The 16,871-nt window shown below is 34.4% G+C and overlaps 1 protein-coding gene across 1 annotated transcript; it reads left to right on the top strand.

Moving 5' to 3' along the window:
• The first annotated feature begins 2,816 nt into the window (after positions 1 to 2,816).
• On the top strand, positions 2,817 to 15,153 carry LOC126728326 (uncharacterized). Its single transcript, XM_050434172.1, has 7 exons — positions 2,817 to 3,006; positions 3,157 to 3,249; positions 3,532 to 3,813; positions 6,788 to 6,873; positions 7,676 to 7,771; positions 8,687 to 8,805; positions 11,823 to 15,153. The coding sequence occupies exons 1-7, from the start codon at positions 2,817 to 2,819 to the stop codon at positions 12,163 to 12,165; spliced, it is 1,209 nt and encodes a 402-aa protein (XP_050290129.1). The 3' UTR covers positions 12,166 to 15,153.
• The last annotated feature ends 1,718 nt before the right edge of the window (positions 15,154 to 16,871 follow it).

Here is a 16,871-nt window from a genome sequence, read left to right as displayed (position 1 = left end):
CCTCCTTTCAAGAGGAATAATAAAGAAAATGTTTATTTTGCTAGGTTAGACAAAGATAAAAGTTCTGATGTAGATGTTGAAGTTTCTAAATCTATGTCTAAACCTACTGTTAGAGAGCATAATAAATCTGTTTTTATGCCTACTTGTCACCTTTGTGGTGTTGTTGGTCATATTAGACCAAATTGTTCTTTGTTGAGTCAAAAACCAAAATCTGAGAACAGATTTGCTGTTAGGAATACTGATGTTCCTAAATTTGTTCCTGTTTGTCACTTTTGTGGTGTCTCCGGTCACATTCGTCTTAATTGTCATAAATTGAAATTTAAACATTCTGTATTTCAATCTAGGATATGTGATGATATTTCTCCTGCTAGAAGTCCATATAAATTGTTTAATATTTTTTTGAAAAATTTGAGCTTGTTGGCTTGTGAAAGGAATTTTCAGGATTTTAGTCTTTCTTAGAAGATTGGTGTAATCTCTTAAATACACTTTACTTCATATGGATTTTCACCTACAAAGCTGAAGACTCGTGCTATATGGGTGAGAAAAGATTCTTTAAGGTGAGTGTTGCTGACTTGTCCCTAATTTAATTCTTTCAATTATTTGTGGATTTATTTTCTTAAATTGTTTTGATTTTTCAAAAATCCAGAAACATTGAAAAATTTTCAAAAAGACAAAAATATTTTATTTTGTGTTTAGTTTTATTTGTTTTGAGGATTACATGAGTTATAATATTTCTCTCTTGATTTAGAACGTGCTTGACATTGTGGAGAAACTTAAATAGTATGTGTTATATAAGTGCTAAGCTATTTCTAATTTTGTGTGAGTATGTACTAATTTGTATATGTACTCATTGGTTAATTAAGAAATTGATATTTCTTGTTTGTGTACCTTTTATAACTTAGATAAGCACTGGCATGCATTGCATTTTATTTATTAAGCATAATGTGTGCTTTTAGTTTTGGTCATAAATTTTTTTTTTTTAAACCAAAAAGATTTTTTTGTTTTGTATTATATGTCTTGGATTTATAATCAAGGTTGGCCATACTATCTTTATATAACATGTTTATATACTTTGTTTAGTTTGGATGAGCTTATTTATTGTATTTTACTAGTTGAAGTTTTGTAGTGCATGTTGTGTGGGAAAGATATTTATAGTTTTTGATCACTTTGTCTTGATCTCGAAGTCACATGTCTTTGACTGTCGGACTTGAACCTTTGGAGAAAGGCATAAATAAACATCTCATCACTGTTTAGTAGCCAATCCTGAACACCTTAGTGCATATCGTAAGATTTTGTGCTCGAGAAAGTATAGCACATGCACAAAAAGAAAATAAGGTGTAGCCTCGGTTAAATTGTTTAAAATTGGTGTGTACATTATTTGACCTAAAGTTAAATCAATAAAATAAAATTGTTGTGTACATTATCCCGCTAATTTAATAAGTTTCTGCAAAATTAAAATTTGTGTGCACAATATAAGGCAAATCAAGAAACTTACATGATTGCAAGCTTATGATTTAGATGATGTGAGAGTTATATGATGTAACTCTTTAGGTGATAGTTTCTTTCAAACACTATGTGATGAATTTTGTAGACTTTATGTTTGATTTTTATTCACATATCACCTCACATGTATCTCAAGTTACTCCTTGCTAAACTTTGTACATGTTATTGTGTGTGTTTCTGGTTTGACCAACCAAGTTTGAAAAATTCCTTGAGTTTTATGCAAAACACATTTGATGGTTGAGATTTTAAGAGACTGAATTGAAAATCTTAATTTTGGGAAAACTGGGTTCAAAACATATGTTTTTGAAAAGCATTTCATCTTATACTCATGCATGTGATTCTGAAAATTCAATGCTTTGAGGAGTTTCTGCATTATTTTGCTTTGTTTTTCAAAAAACTATTTTTTCTAGAATTTCGACCGATCAAAATTATGATTAAAAATGTTTGTGAGTCTCTGTCTGTTTCGATCGGTGCTCGATTGGTGTTGGATCAATTGAAGCATTTTCGACCAATCGAATTTGTTTTTTGATCGATAGAAAATCGTGTAGAGAATTTTTTTTTAAATTGATTTTCACGTGTTCAAACTCACTTTTTCAAAAGTTTTTCAACTTTTTCTCTCTCTATACGACTCGGTCAAGGCTCCGATCCATTTTTTTGTTGTTTTCCACCATTCTTTTTGCAAGGTTTTTCTCTCCCAAGGCCGGTAAGACCTTTATACCCTTCCTTTTGAATTTATTTTCACTTTTCATGCATCAAATCATGCATTATTTGGGAAATTTCGAACCTATGGAATTTTTGGGGTTTTTGATGAATTAAGCCTTTTCTTTCACAATTGATCAATGGATTTTTGTTGGGGGATGTTATAAACATGATCTTTGGTGTTTAATTTGATCAATTTGTTGTATTGTGAGAAATTGAAAATTCTAGGCTTGAAACTACCCTATTTGGGGATTTTGTTCAAATTGAGTTTAATTGATGAAATTGACTTGTTGGATTGATTAATTTGATCATTATAAACTGTTTCCTAACCTGTGTGATGATCAATTGGTCAATTTAGTACAAATTGAACAAGTGGTTTTTCAAAATTTTTGGGTTTTTGTTATAAACTCTATGCTCAAGCCAATTTTGTGATTCTAAACTTCAATTGAATTTGTTATCACTGCATTAGAGCATGCATCATGACATTTTTTTGTTCATGCATCATATAAATTGTTATTTCTATATTTTTTTTTGTGCTAAGTTGCGGTCTGCCCTTGGTATTTTTTTTGTTGTTTTTGTTCTTTCTCTTGTGTCTTTGTCCTTACCCTAGCACCATGCCTAGGAAGACTAGAGCCCGTAGGACATCTTTCTCTTATTCTACTCCTTCTGTGGGCACTTTGTTTCGGAGTGAGAAAAGGCAAGAGTTGTATGACACACTAAACCTTAAGAGAAAAATTTGGGCTGAGCGTAAGGTTTTGTTAGATGAGCCAGATCCTGCCATTAGGGCAAACTTTGAGCGTCGGGGCTAGTTGCCACTTTTGGATTTTGATTATCCTCCTTTTGCTACCCTGGTTAGAGAGTTCTACTCGAACCTCTTTATCCACGTCTATGATTCCAACACTTTAGTCAAAAGTTGGATATGAGGTGTAAAGTTCACCATTACTCCATGTGTAGTGGTTGATGCTTTTGGGGTACCCGTGGTCCCGAACCCTGTTTATCCTTATGATGAGTCTCCTCCCCTAGACGACATCATGTCTTACATCACTGGTACTTCTATCTGGTGGGGTTCTGATCCTCGGATCACTTTTGCTGAGCTCACTGAGACTACCTATCTTTTCTTTAGGATAGTGTGTCATTCCTTGTGGCCTATCTCTCATTTGCACACCATTCCTTTGGAGCGATGTGCATTTTTGTATGCTCTTGTTACGGATGCTCCTATTAGTTTTCCTCATCTGTTTCTTCGTTCTTTGAACGAAGTTCATAGGAGTTCCTCTACCGCTTATGCTCTTTTTCATCTTGTTTTCATTCATAGGATTTTGTTGTTTTTAGGTTTAAATGACTTCCTTACTTTTGAGCCGGTACACATGATTGCTTCCATAGGTGCCACTTTTCTTAGGCAGAGGGCTGCTCAGATAAGAGAGAGCTCTAAATGCCCTCGAGATGACCCTTCTGGTATCGCACCCCCTCCTTCTTCTACAGGTACTACTTCTGGTGAGGCGTCTGCTGATCCTGTTGTTGCTGCTGCTGCTGCCGTTCCTCCACCACCTACTTTGGATGACTTTGACATTCGTCATACATTGGAGATTGTTATGACCGTTCAAGCGGCTCATGGTTAGATTTTGGTGGACATGCTTGATGAGCTCCGTGCTTTGCGAGCAGATTTGGTGCATCTTCGACATTCGCCTTCGCCACCTCCTTTTGATGATGGATTCTGATTGCCCTTTGGCATTCCATCACAAAAAGGGGGAGTACTTTTGGACACTTGTAGAGGATTTTTTGTAGTTAGGGGGAGAGTTTTTGTTTGTTGAAGTTTGTGGAGTTTAGATTGTATCTAGGTGTTCATTGTGTATGTATTTTTTTTTTGGGCTCTTGATGTATTGTTTTTGGGCTATTCATGTTAGGGGGAGATACATTGTTATTTATGTTTCTTGTTTCAGTGCTCATTGATTTATATTTATGAGTTATTCATGATATATGTCTTTGTTTTGTGTTTTGTGAAGTCAAGAATTTATTTTTGTTTTACTTGTATTTTCCACACATGCGTTTATGTGTTTGTTGAAGTATTTTAGGAAATATACAGGTTGATTCAGTCGTCCTGCTATCTTACACTTGCAACTGATGGATAGTAGTTAGGTTGGATTATTTTGGAATGGACATTGTTTTTGTAAAGGGCTTTTACTTGTAACTTTGAGCATTGTGTTTGTGTTTTGTCATGGATTGCTTCTAAGTACTTAGGAACTAATGTATTAGAACTCTAATTTGTATTGTTGGCAAACCACGATCAAAACAGGTTTTTAGTCTTGTTTTAGACTTACTCAAAGTATGTGTTTTATATAAAGTTGGAATCGAGCTGCTACAGAATTCATTGTGCATTTTGGTCTGGCTCGATTGATCGAAAATTAGACTCGACCGATCGAAAGTCGGACAGAATGTTTTTTCTGCAGAATTTCCAACTTAGCCCTAAGCCCATATGACGTGTAGGGTTTTATGTTTTGCCCTAGGTATAAAAGGGAAACCCTAGCCACGTTTTTATGTGGCTCTATTTTGCTGTGTGTGTGAATCTCTTGTGAGATTTGAGAGGTGGTTGCCTTCACACATGCTTAGGATTATCAAGAAGGAGATTTCATTGAGAGCTTGTTGATCATTTAGTTGCTATAATAAAAGCTTAAAGATACACAAGCAGGAGTGCTTGTACTTGCTGGAGAATCCAAGAAAGAAGGAGTCCGTGGTCTCGGAGTTGTCATGTGGTCGTGTCAGTAAGTTTTCTATAGGTGGGTAGCAATAGGATGTTAGTGGTCTAAGTCGCTATTGTGTAAACTTCAATTCTTTCATAGTGGATTCAGGTTTACCTTGAGGATAGCTAGGTTAAATCCTCTCCAGGTTTTTACTGGTTTGGTTTCTTGGGTCATCATATCTCTGTGTTCTTTATTTTCCGCACTTTATATTGATATGATATATTTGTGTTTACCTAGATCTGATAATTTGACTAAGTAATCATTTGGTTAAATAACTAGGTTAATCTGGTTGTGTTTTAAGGGGTCTAAAAACTCACAATTACTATTTTCCCTTAGCTTATACCTATAACACTCCCCTTCAAGCTAGAGAATATATATCATACAATCCTAACTTGTTACATAATAAACCCAAACGAATCTTATGTAAAGCTTTAGTAAAACATATCAGCAAGTTGGACTCTTGTAGAAACATATGGAGTAGCAATTACACCATCTTCTACTTTCTCTCGAGTAATATGAAAATCTACTTCTATATGCTTGGTTTGCTCATGAAACACAAGATTGGAAGCAATGTGAATTGCTGCTTGATTATCACAATACATTATTATGCATGTCATGCATAATAATGTATTTGCTTCTAAACTCCTATTTATCACTACAAAACGCGGGGCATTAGGCTGCGTTTTTTTGAGCCGCGTTTCTAAAAACGTGGCCCCAGACGGACTAAAGCCGCGTTTTTTAAAAACACGGCTTAATGTAAATACAAGAGCCGCGTTTTAAACGCGGGGCCATAGATCAGTCCTGAAGCCACGTTTTTTTGATCTGTAGCCGCATTTTTAGGGGTGGACCTATGGCCGCGTTTTTTAAAAGTAAAAAAACGCGGCCATAGGACCTTCCTATTTAATTTTTTTGGCAAACCAATTTTATTTATTTATTTTTTTCCTTAACTGTAGCCGCATTTAAAAAATGTGGCTCTAGCCCTCCTAAAGCCGAGTTTTATAGACGCGGCTTTAAATTTGGTCTGAAGCCGCGTTTATAAAAGGTGGCTTTAAATTTGTTCTGAAGCCGCGTTTCAGAAACGCGGCTTTAGTTTGGGATGGGACTGCGTTTCTTAAACGCAGCTTCATATTTTGCCTATGGCCGCTGGTTAAAAACGCAGCTTTAGGCCTTGTATAAATAGTATAGTAAAAATTTCCAACACTCTCCCATCGCACATCATCAACCTCCATCTCTCAAGCCCTTACCCTCCATCCGATCTCAACCCTCACCCTCCAAGCCTCCATCTCTGATCTCAATCCGCAGCTTCCGCTCATCGTCGGGCTGGAGGCCCAGAGGCGACAGCCCGCCACGAGGCTCTAGAGTGTCTAAAAGCCCTTCGTCAGGACGGATCTTGCCGATCAGAATCCAGTGCTGGCGTAGGGTTCCAAATCAAGCTGGAGAAACGGATTTACGACACCGTCGAAGAGGACGAGTACGATGCACTCATGGCCAAGCAGCGAGAGGAGGCTACGGCTTTTATTGTCGACGACGATGGCCTCAACTATGACTCTTTCCACATTCACACAAAAAATTTATATATATTTAGCTTGATTTTAATCACTATATTATTGAAAAAAAAAATATATATATATATATATATATATATATATATATATATATATATTTATATATATAAAATTGCTTTGTAGGAAGTGGAGCACTTCGAGATATGAGAAGTTCTACGCTGTAAGATACTATCTTTTTTTTCTCAAATTTTTGTTTTTGTTTTGGGTTTTTAACTATAATAAGGTTTTTTTTTTTTTTTTGGTTATTGATTTGAATAGAGTTTTGAGGGAAAATTTTGTGTGCAGGCATACTACACACAATTGTGTTTCATTGGGCATTAGGTTTAGTGCGACCTAAAGACATTGATTTGGAACTTTTTGATGTTACCTGTGTAAGTCATTCTGAAATTTGTTCTCTTTCTTTGATTAGATCAAGTCTTTGTAGTTGCGTATTATGATTATTTGAAGTATTTAAGGTTCAGTGAATAAATGTCCAAAGTATAACATTTCATTGGTCATTAGGTGTTTGATAATGGTTTACAAGGATTAGTTGTTGTGTTGGATGCCTTCGGTTTTGCTTTTTCTTTTTGGAGCTTATTTGCTTATGTATAGTGTTTTAAAGCCTTATAGATTTATCCACTTTCAGCGAATCAGCAAATAAGCCAAACCAGAAGTGCGTTTGAATGCGCTCTGTTGATTGTATATTAGTTGAAAGGATTGTAGAAAAAGAGGGGGATTTTTTTTTTAATAAAATTTTTGGGTGTGGAGCCTGCCAAAATAAGCTGAAAAGGCTGGCTTTTTTCTGGGCTTGCTAAAAAAACTCTCAGAATAATGTTGTGCAGCAAGTTCCCACTGAAATATGCGTTCACATTTACTTGCTTGCTTGAAGACTCGGGTTAGTGCCAATTGCAAATCATGTTGTAATCTAACACTAGTAGAAATATGCCCACCTGTTTGACACCTAAACAAGTAACAATAAAATTTGTTCATTGTTATTTAATGTTGGCCTAAGATAGCAAAGGGGGCTACCTTTTACGTTGAAGGACCTTCACAAGGTTATCTTATTGCATATATATTTTTTAGATGTATCTTCCAACTTGCTAGTGTTATTTTATATGGTTCTTTTCATTGGATTGGTTGAAGCTTAAGCCTTCAATTTCATTTCTTGTTAATGCAACCTTTCCTGTTGTATAGGTGCAATGTGGAGATGTGGAACTTGAAAAAAAAATAGATGAGAAGATTGAGCACTTCATTAACTGGGTAGAAAAACACCCAAACAAGAAAATTCAGGTCTGTAGTTTGCCTGTGGCTTTTAGTAACCATATGATATGATTTGTGGGTGGTTTGTAAATATCCTAAAGACCTTTTTTTTCCTTCCCTTAAAGGTGAGTCTGTCAATCTTTAAAGTTGCGTTCAGTATATAGCAAATATGTTCTTATTTTATACTATTATCAGTTTTGAATATTGTGTATCACAGACAGTCATGGATGTGTAATGCATATCTGTTGTTCATTTTAGAGGGAATCCAAAATGTATTCACTTTCCATGATTAAAGGATTTGAGTTTTTGTTTCAGAAAATGCCATTATCACTTTATGTTCCTTCTTCGTTATATTTTAATTCTTGCCTTGTGGAGTTTGTGGTAGCATATTACAGTTAGCATCTTTGTGGCATGCACATAGATTCTAGAGAGAAAAAAAGGATATAGTGGTTTATACAGGATTTTGCATCACACACTTATTTTGTTGCAGTGCTTCAGTTGCGTCATTCTTTCTGATGTAATTGTAGTTTGCACTCTTTTTTTTTTTTTTTTTTGTCCAATCTCACTAATATACTGCTGTATTATCAAAGTAGAATCAAAATCAACTTGTATTAATTAATGTAACATATACATGTACGAGACCGTTATAATATTGTGGATAGATATGATACTTTCTGGATTTCAAGTATGGATTTATCCTTTTTTAAAGATACATTCTTGAATAATTATCATAATGCTTGTTTATAAGAATTTGCGTGTGTAAACAGTTGAATAAAACAAGGGGACTTTATTCTGGTTCATTAATAGTTACACTGTAACCAAGCTCACTGTTTCTAGTGGCATTGGACTTTGATATAGTATGGAGTGGAAGTGTATTGTACTTTGCTTCCTTTTATCATCTAAAATAGTAGGTGCATATTATTTATCTCATTTGCGTTTTTGTAGTTGTTGAAATATCTGGTAGGAAGGAGGAAAAGGGTGAAGCAATTGATGAGGACTGAATCTGGTCTCAAAGTCCAGCAACTAGACATTTTGCAACAAGCATTAAAGCTCACTGCAAACAGGTTTGTATTTTTTTTTTTTTTTTGAGATGTTTTTTATTAAGCTTTATTTTGCTGTTTCATTTCACCTCCATCACCAGTCCATCACAATAATATTAATGCATTTATTCTCTTTGTCAAGAACTAGGTTTTAGACTCCTGTGAAACTCATGGCTCAATCTCCTTATTACCAAAACCCAATCTCCTTATTTAGGATTAATATCCATATCCATTAGCAGCCAAAGGTGGTAATGTTCGCAGATGGAGTATTGCTATTGCCATTGAATGATATTCCCATAGAATTAAGAAACAAAATTATGAGAGAGGGGGAAAAAAAAAGATTTAAATAGGCAAGATAAATAGTGAAGGGGGCTGATATTTATTCTAATAGTTATATACTAGTCTTTTATCAGTGTCATGATATTTTATTTTCTAATTTGTAGTAATATAGTTTATTGATTAATTTAGAATAAAAGAAGAATTTTCTCATATCTTTAAAAAAATAATTAAAATTTTATAGACCAATACAGAGAAGATATGACTTATTGCTCAAATTAGAATTATGCATAAGCTTGCCATCCTGTTATTAGCATCACCCCATGTTGATCTATTTACAGATGCAGATTTTGTATCAGCAACACCCCATGTAGATAAGGGACCAAGTTCTCAAACTCAAGTCAGACACCGTTTTGGCTTAATTTATAAAAATATATTTTTTATGTAGAAAATGCTCAAAAATTTTTATTTTACAGTTTTTATATGTAAAGTAGCCTTGTACACCTTGATAATTGAGTTTATTGTTTCCAATAGTACTATTTTGGTTTGGAATTTGGGCAGAATAATTATGTGGTATGGATCTTCATGTCAGTTTCTTTTCCTTATACTTGAGTTTAGTGTAGTTTCTATTAATCAGCTTAAAAGCCAATTATTTGAAATGGTCTTTAGTTCCTTTGACACTGTAAATTTCCAATAATTGGTGAATCTACTGTCATTTTCATTTGGTGTACTTGAGATGGTTAACTTGCACCTGAGGGCAAATTGAAGGTGTTTTTTTGCTGCAAACAATTAACTGTAGCCTTAAATTACTGATAATAACTATAAATTTACTTTTACTCATAAAAAAAAAATACTGATTATAACTTTATTTTGGGATTCCTTGTGAGTGAAGCTCTAGTGGAACGAGCACTTACTAATATGGGTATTTTCATTCTATGTGTCTCTTGATGACTAATGCAGTCATTCTGTCCAATTCGTACTGTTTATTACACCAAAACAATGTCCTTTTGGAAATATATATATATAAAAGACTAAAGCTAAAACTAAAGATATAATTGGACAAACTAAATGGAAATATTAAATTGAAAACACATTAAAATTAAATAACTGAAATGAAAGAGAAAAATGATACTTAAATGATTGAATTGAAAATAAATTAAACTTAAAGAGTCTTAGACTAAGTAAATTGTAATTTAATTAAAACAGCAATCTCATAAGCGAAAAGGGTTCACTATATTGTTTGTTAAGGATGGGAAGTAAATTGTTTGGTAAGGATGTAAGGTACCTTCCCAGATGGCAAACTGATTCTTACCTAGCTTCTTCTTTTATTTATTTATTTATTTATTAATTCTTGGAGCTAGGTATCAACAACCAACATTAATTCGTTCTTATCTTCATTCCTGAAGCAAAATAATAACCCCCAGTTGTATTGTATCACTCTAGGCATATAAAGGGGAGGCCCACAGCCACACCACACTTTCAATGTCTGCTTCTATCAACTTGTCCTCCCACTTTGGTCATGGAGCCAAAATAAAAGTTTTAAATTAACTATGATTTGTTTTAGAAGAAAATTAATGGTCAGTGAGCTATGTATCAAAGTGCATTTTTGTTCCTAAGTTATCAATTGTTTTAATTTAGTCTTTAAAATTTTAAAATTGAATGACAATTGCTAATTTGAGGTCAAAAATATGATTTTGGACCCTTAATAATTATTAGCCATATATGAGAACAGTAATTGCTAATGTGATACACATTTACTATATATGTGTCCTTAAATCACAAAATTCTGGTAAAATAAAAAAAAATACAAGATAAATAGAAATATTTAAATATTGATTTTGGAAGACTAGCATAGAGCCTAAGGATGAAACTGAAATCTAATGGCATAATTCATAGACTAATTATATTTTAATTAAATAAATGAAACTAGGGATACTTAATCTAGGATGGAGGAGATCATGATTAAACATAGACACATTGAAGTTTGCGTATTTTTTTCAAAGACCATCCATGGTGATTTATTGAATGAAAATATTTTATCTCGCTTTGTAGGATGGATTAGATACTAATCAAGAAACTTGGCATGTCAAATTTTATAGTCCTCACCACAAATTTTATCTTTGCAAGAGATATTACTATGTATGTACTTTCAAAGTTTTTATAGTAAATGTGAGACTAATGCAAGATTAAAACTGTTTAATGAGGGCTTGGTTTGTGGTGATTGTACTAGAAAACAGGTGTGGAGGTCCTTAAGGCATTTGGGCTAGGAAAAAGAAAAAAAGAAAAAAAAAAGGGCTATAGCCGCGTTTTTAAACGCAGCTATAGCTTTCACCTATAGTTGTCAACAAGGGTCCTATGGCCACACTTTTCAAACGCGGCCCAAGACCACAACCTCAGGCCGCCTAAGACCAGACCCTTAGGCCACGTTTTCAACGGGGCTATAGGACCCGGTCTTGGGCCGCGGTTAAAAAGTGCGGCCATAGGACCGTCAGTCCTATAGTCACAGGTTTTAGGCCACATTAGAAAGCGTAGCCTAAAAAAACACGGCTATAGGCTATAGCCACGTTTTTTTGACAGATAGCCGCGTTTTAAAAACGCGGCCATAGAACCTTTTTTTTGTAGTGTATGTTGAATGATTTTGGTTACATATCTTGGTATCAACTAGTTGCTATGAGGCTGTTTAACTCATATATTGCATTTCTGCTGAACATTTATAGATATTACATGCATGTATTTGCATGTAAGAATTTCTTATATTTACATAGATTTGGAAGGATTGAAGAAGGGATTGAAATGTTTCAGCTCAAGCTGAAGCATATTGAAGAAGGTATAGCTTTCGGTGGAATGATCTCAAGGGAAGAAGGTTCAAATAATTGTCGAACAGGAAATTTCAAGGTGGATGTTGCATCTTTTCTTTTTCTGCTTTCATACTTGTTATATATTCCAAGGTGCTTACATGATTTTGATATTCTTATCAATGCTAAATACATGGGAACTTGGCCTGGGCTTACTTGCATCAAAACAATTATAGTTCTGCCGAAGAACATTACAGGCAAGTTTTTCCATTCTCTGAACTTGGCTCATTGGGCTTATTTGATAAAAATCTAGGCATAAGCCCAACTTATGCAGTTAAGCATAGAAACAAAGTAGTCTTTAAGAACTCTACCTTTAATCTCAGCTTGGCTAAAGAAGTGAAAGTGTGAAACTGACTTCATAATTATATAATTGCTCATATAATTTACTTGATAATTATATGACTATTGTAGCTTTAAGTCATAAAAAAAAAATGCATTTAGTAAATATAATTTTAGTGCTTTTAAGACCAAAATTTGAACTTTTCTTTTGTTTGAAATGAAAACTAAAAACAGGGTAATTTCTGGCCGAATGTCTTGTTTTAACTTGTAAATATCATGGCCTTTGAGTACTTCTCTATGTATCTGACCATTTTTTGTAAATAACGGTCATTGACTGTGGAGATTGATTTGTATAAAGAATAAAAAAGGGCTATGATGCCCAGTTCATGAAGTAATCTACTGGACCCGTCCAAGGTAGGGAAAAATATATCCTATAGAGACGAAACATATACACAATACATGGGCAAAGTCAACCCAAGGGAAATGTACTTCTCTTTATTTATTTTATTATTGTCTCATGTTCTTTTTATTTGTTGTTCTTTTTATATAACCTGTGATATTTTGTTCTTGAGTGATAACATGTTGGTTATTTGTGTTTTTTATTATTTTTTGTAAATAACGGTCATTGACTGTGGAGATTGATTTGTATAAAGAATAAAAATGGGCTATGATGCCCAGTTCATGAAGTAAAGTAATCTACTGGACCCCCGTCCAAGGTAGGGAAAAATATATCCTATAGAGACGAAACATATACACAATACATGGGCAAAGTCAACCCAAGGGAAATGTACTTCTCTTTATTTATTTTATTATTGTCTCATGTTCTTTTTATTTGTTCTTTTTATATAACCTGTGATATTTTGTTCTTGAGTGATAACATGTTGGTTATTTGTGTTTTTTATTTTTTTAATGCATGACACAAATCTGAGAATCGAGTTGAAACCCTAGATACGTACATGGACATAATGCTGCGTGCACATCCATTTTGTTGTGTACGAATTTTTGGGTAGAACCTAGATTCCAATTTTATTTTTATTTTTTGTCATTTACTTGTTTTATTTTACAGATGTTGTATAGTTTTTATTTCTTTTTTCATGTAAAGTTTTTGTTTTTTTTTCATGTAGCTTAATTTGTGTTGAGGGTGAAATTTATGCCTCTGAATAAAATATTGGGAAGCTAAGCCGAAACTCAACTATGGGCTCTTGAGGTGGTGCCCAAAGGCTTTCGGTGTGATGACAAGCCTATCCAAGCAAGAAACAAAGGCTGCACTTGGCAAAAAAAGCAATAGAAGCATAGTGAAAAATATTTTACAACACTTTAATTAACACATTAATGGTCTTGTTTTGATAGTTCGAGGGAAATAAATTCTCCAACGGTAAGGGTGAAGTTACACTTAAGTCCAACAATCAACGAGTATATAAATTTAGGAAAAAAATGTTAACTCCTAGGGGTTCTTATATGTCTCGGTTAAGAGGAATTTATGGTACTTTCGGCCATCATTACATCAATGTGAGGGAAGAGTTCGATTGTTATAAATATATCATATCCTTCAACAGTAAAATAAAAGGTAAAAATTAAGGGTTCCATAGGAAGGAAAAAAGGAGGATTAATTGGCATGGTGTGAAGGAAGAGAGAGAGAGATCCCAGCTCAGTGTAGCAGGTATTAAACTAAGGTTTTAGTGAATGTGTGTTTGTTAAGCATGAACGAGGTGTATGCAGGCTGTTTTGAGGGAATGAGATAGGCTTAATACTGAGATTAAGGTTTTTTGTGAGTAGTGGGCTGTTTGTGGCTAGTTGGGAGACATTTTGAGCTGTGGTTGTGTGAAAGGGAGAAAAAAAGTATCTGGGATTAGGTGAATGTGGGCTGACGATAATGAGTGGTGAGCTTAAGGAAAGTTAAAACACCAGCAAAGTGGCAAACGAATCTAGAGTTTCAGAGGGGCTAGCTGTCTTGCTATGGGCCAAGGTGTTCATGTTCTTATAATGGAGCTTTTGAGAAGCATTAATTAACAAGATTCCAAAAACGTAGGACTAATTAGAGGTCGTGAATCAAGGTTAATCTTCTTGGGATTTTTGGTCAAAAGTAGGAGATTTACTTTAGGGGCTGCCTTGCTTCTTTGGGTAATGATGAGATTTTAGAGTGTTTTGCATTAAATGCCAGGATTTTTGGGGCTGAGCTTAATTAATGGAATTAAGGCGTATATCAAGAACGAACCCTAATGCTGCAAACTAATATTCGGTTTCCCAAGAAGTAAGATTCAACACCCCAAGTCAGGTGTCAAACTCTTAAGTCCATTTTAGGGGGTTCCGCTGGAGATCCCTTTATGCCCTTCAAACCAAATGTTCCCAATATTTCCCTTTTAGAATTCATGGGCTTGGCACATGAATCATGTCTTTGAATGTTTTTTTAACGTTTATAGCATTAATTCATTGAGGTTTGGGATAATTTGGTTTCAGCTCCTCTTCCGTTAGAGGTGCAGTCTTGGAGAAGGTGATGGAACTGCATTATCCTTGAGACTTCAGCTGATATGATAGCCCTTGAGCACTATTCACGTCAGGTAGAGGGTGGCAGAAAACTGATGGGACAGCCCCCTAGTTCATCCTCAAAGGCTTGGTTCTCTTGTAGGGGTCTCCGATTGTTCTTTGGTTTGGGATGAATAAGGGCTGGTTGTCCATTCCTAATCCTCTGCCTCCTGCTGGGGTCCTTTGGACTTGGGCTTGCTTACATGGGCTGGTTCCTTTGGGTCGGTTTGTGTGCATCCTACAAAATGGACAACAGATGTTGGCCTTGGGTTTTCATTCCTCATGGACTTTTGATAGTACATATTTTGGGGTTTTTTTTTATACACTTGCAATGGGCCTTTGATCAATTAGTTTTAATTTTTGAAATAAAAGGACAAGTTTCCAAAATGCCTTTGTAAATAACCTTTGCTACGATGAATTCTATATTGTGAACAATGTCCATGGTTTCTAATAATCGTATCATAATTTAAATGATGAGCTTGTGGGTTTGAACATTTACCATGAGTGTTGATGTTGTGATACAAATGGTGATCATGCACTTCATGGGTTTATAACATGAGATCATAATATTCAAGATAATTCCCAATGAGTTTTTTATAAGATGATTGCCGTAGCAATATTTAAGCAGCATTTATACCATGATATATCTTTTTTCTTTGCCAAGCATTAATAATCTTGGGCTCTTTGATAAGATAGTGTTGAAAAAAAAATGGGCTTTGGATATTGCCAATGAGAACTGGGTTTTTGACATTGCCAATGAAGATTGGGCTTTCGATATTGCCAGTAGGAACTAGGTTTTTGATATTGCCAATGAAGATTGGGCTTTTGATATTGCCAGTGGGAATTGGGCCTTTGATATTACCAATGAAAATTGGATTTTTGATATTGCCAGTGGGGACTGGGCTATTGATATTGCCACGGGTTTGAATCATGGGCTTTGATCATGGGGTTGAATCCCATTGGACAAGATAGTATTGCCATGAATTTGTATGCGGGTTTTTTTTCGAATATTTGCTAAGTATAACATTCTTGGGCCTCAGAAAGGTTTAGATTTTATCTCACTTACTAAATAATTCAAATTTTATGAGAAAATATTAGGTCCTATGGTGTTCTGCATTTGTGGCCTAATTTTGTGATAGAGAGGAGAAAGGTTGTGGGCTAGTAGTGATAGTCAGAAAATATTTAGATATGCCCAATAATTTGTTTGTGATATTTTGAAAAGAAATAAATAAGTGTTATTTAAATAATATTAGGTGTAAAGAAAAGTACCCAACAATTTGCTTTTTGTATATATATATCCTTATTTGGTTTCTTTTCTTTTTAGTTAATAAATACAAAAAAAATATGAAAAAGTTAATTTCATTTCAAATAATTGGCTTAGAATTTCATTTTAATTTGATTAGGATCTGTCACAACTTTTGATTAACTTTTCTCTAGCATGTTACTTGAATTCATTGATGTACAATAGATTAGAATTTATTGCGTGTGTGAGATATTGCATATTTTGGTGCTTAGGGCTATTTCCTCCTAAAGTGTCTTTTAGAATCAAATGGGTAAGGATTTGAATAGAAAGGAAATTAGTGAGGTTGTGAGCTATTCTATGCCGTTTGGAAAAAGGGTTGGGATGTGGAGTGATTGTGATACTTGGTGTGGTAAAAGGCCCATGTCCCTTAAGAATGCTAACCATTGGGCTTGGAGTTCTCCTCTCCATTATTTGATAGGCCCACTTGAATTGGTTCTCTTGCCACACGTACGTGTTAGTGAACTAGTCCACTAGAGCATCATGCATCTTCATTTTATTTTCACGTCTAAGCCAAACACCACTGGAATGCATTGTTGTACTTGATGAATTTGCTCATGCAACAATTCATCCACATTTGGCATTGCAATTATACACTAAAGTCTTTTTGTATAATCAATGAGACCACATTTTTTACATAGATTAAAGCAGATTATTTCATACGTACCTTGCATGACGCTTATATACACCTTCCAACTTGAATTCTCTTTTTTATTCTTATCCAATTTGGATTTGTAGGATAAGCCCGAGTAGAGCTTACATTCTTTTTGCATGGTCTTTCACCGCTCTAATTTTCAAACATATTGTTGGCAATTTGACCGTCCCAAATAATATTATCAACAATATTAGCAATCAAA

The sequence above is a fragment of the Quercus robur genome, chromosome 5, assembly GCF_932294415.1.
Source record: "Quercus robur chromosome 5, dhQueRobu3.1, whole genome shotgun sequence".
NCBI lineage: Eukaryota > Viridiplantae > Streptophyta > Magnoliopsida > Fagales > Fagaceae > Quercus > Quercus robur.
This window is presented reverse-complemented; position numbering and strand designations above follow the sequence as displayed.

Excerpts from the sequence above, each read along its gene's own strand:
- LOC126728326 (XM_050434172.1), top strand. The coding sequence starts at position 2,817 with ATGCCTAGGAAGACTAGAGCCCGTAGGACATCTTTCTCTTATTCTACT. Across the intron at positions 3,250-3,531 it reads CATCATGTCTTACATCACTG|GTTTAAATGACTTCCTTACT; the intron begins GTACTTCTATCT and ends TGTTGTTTTTAG. Across the intron at positions 7,772-8,686 it reads ACCCAAACAAGAAAATTCAG|TTGTTGAAATATCTGGTAGG; the intron begins GTCTGTAGTTTG and ends GCGTTTTTGTAG.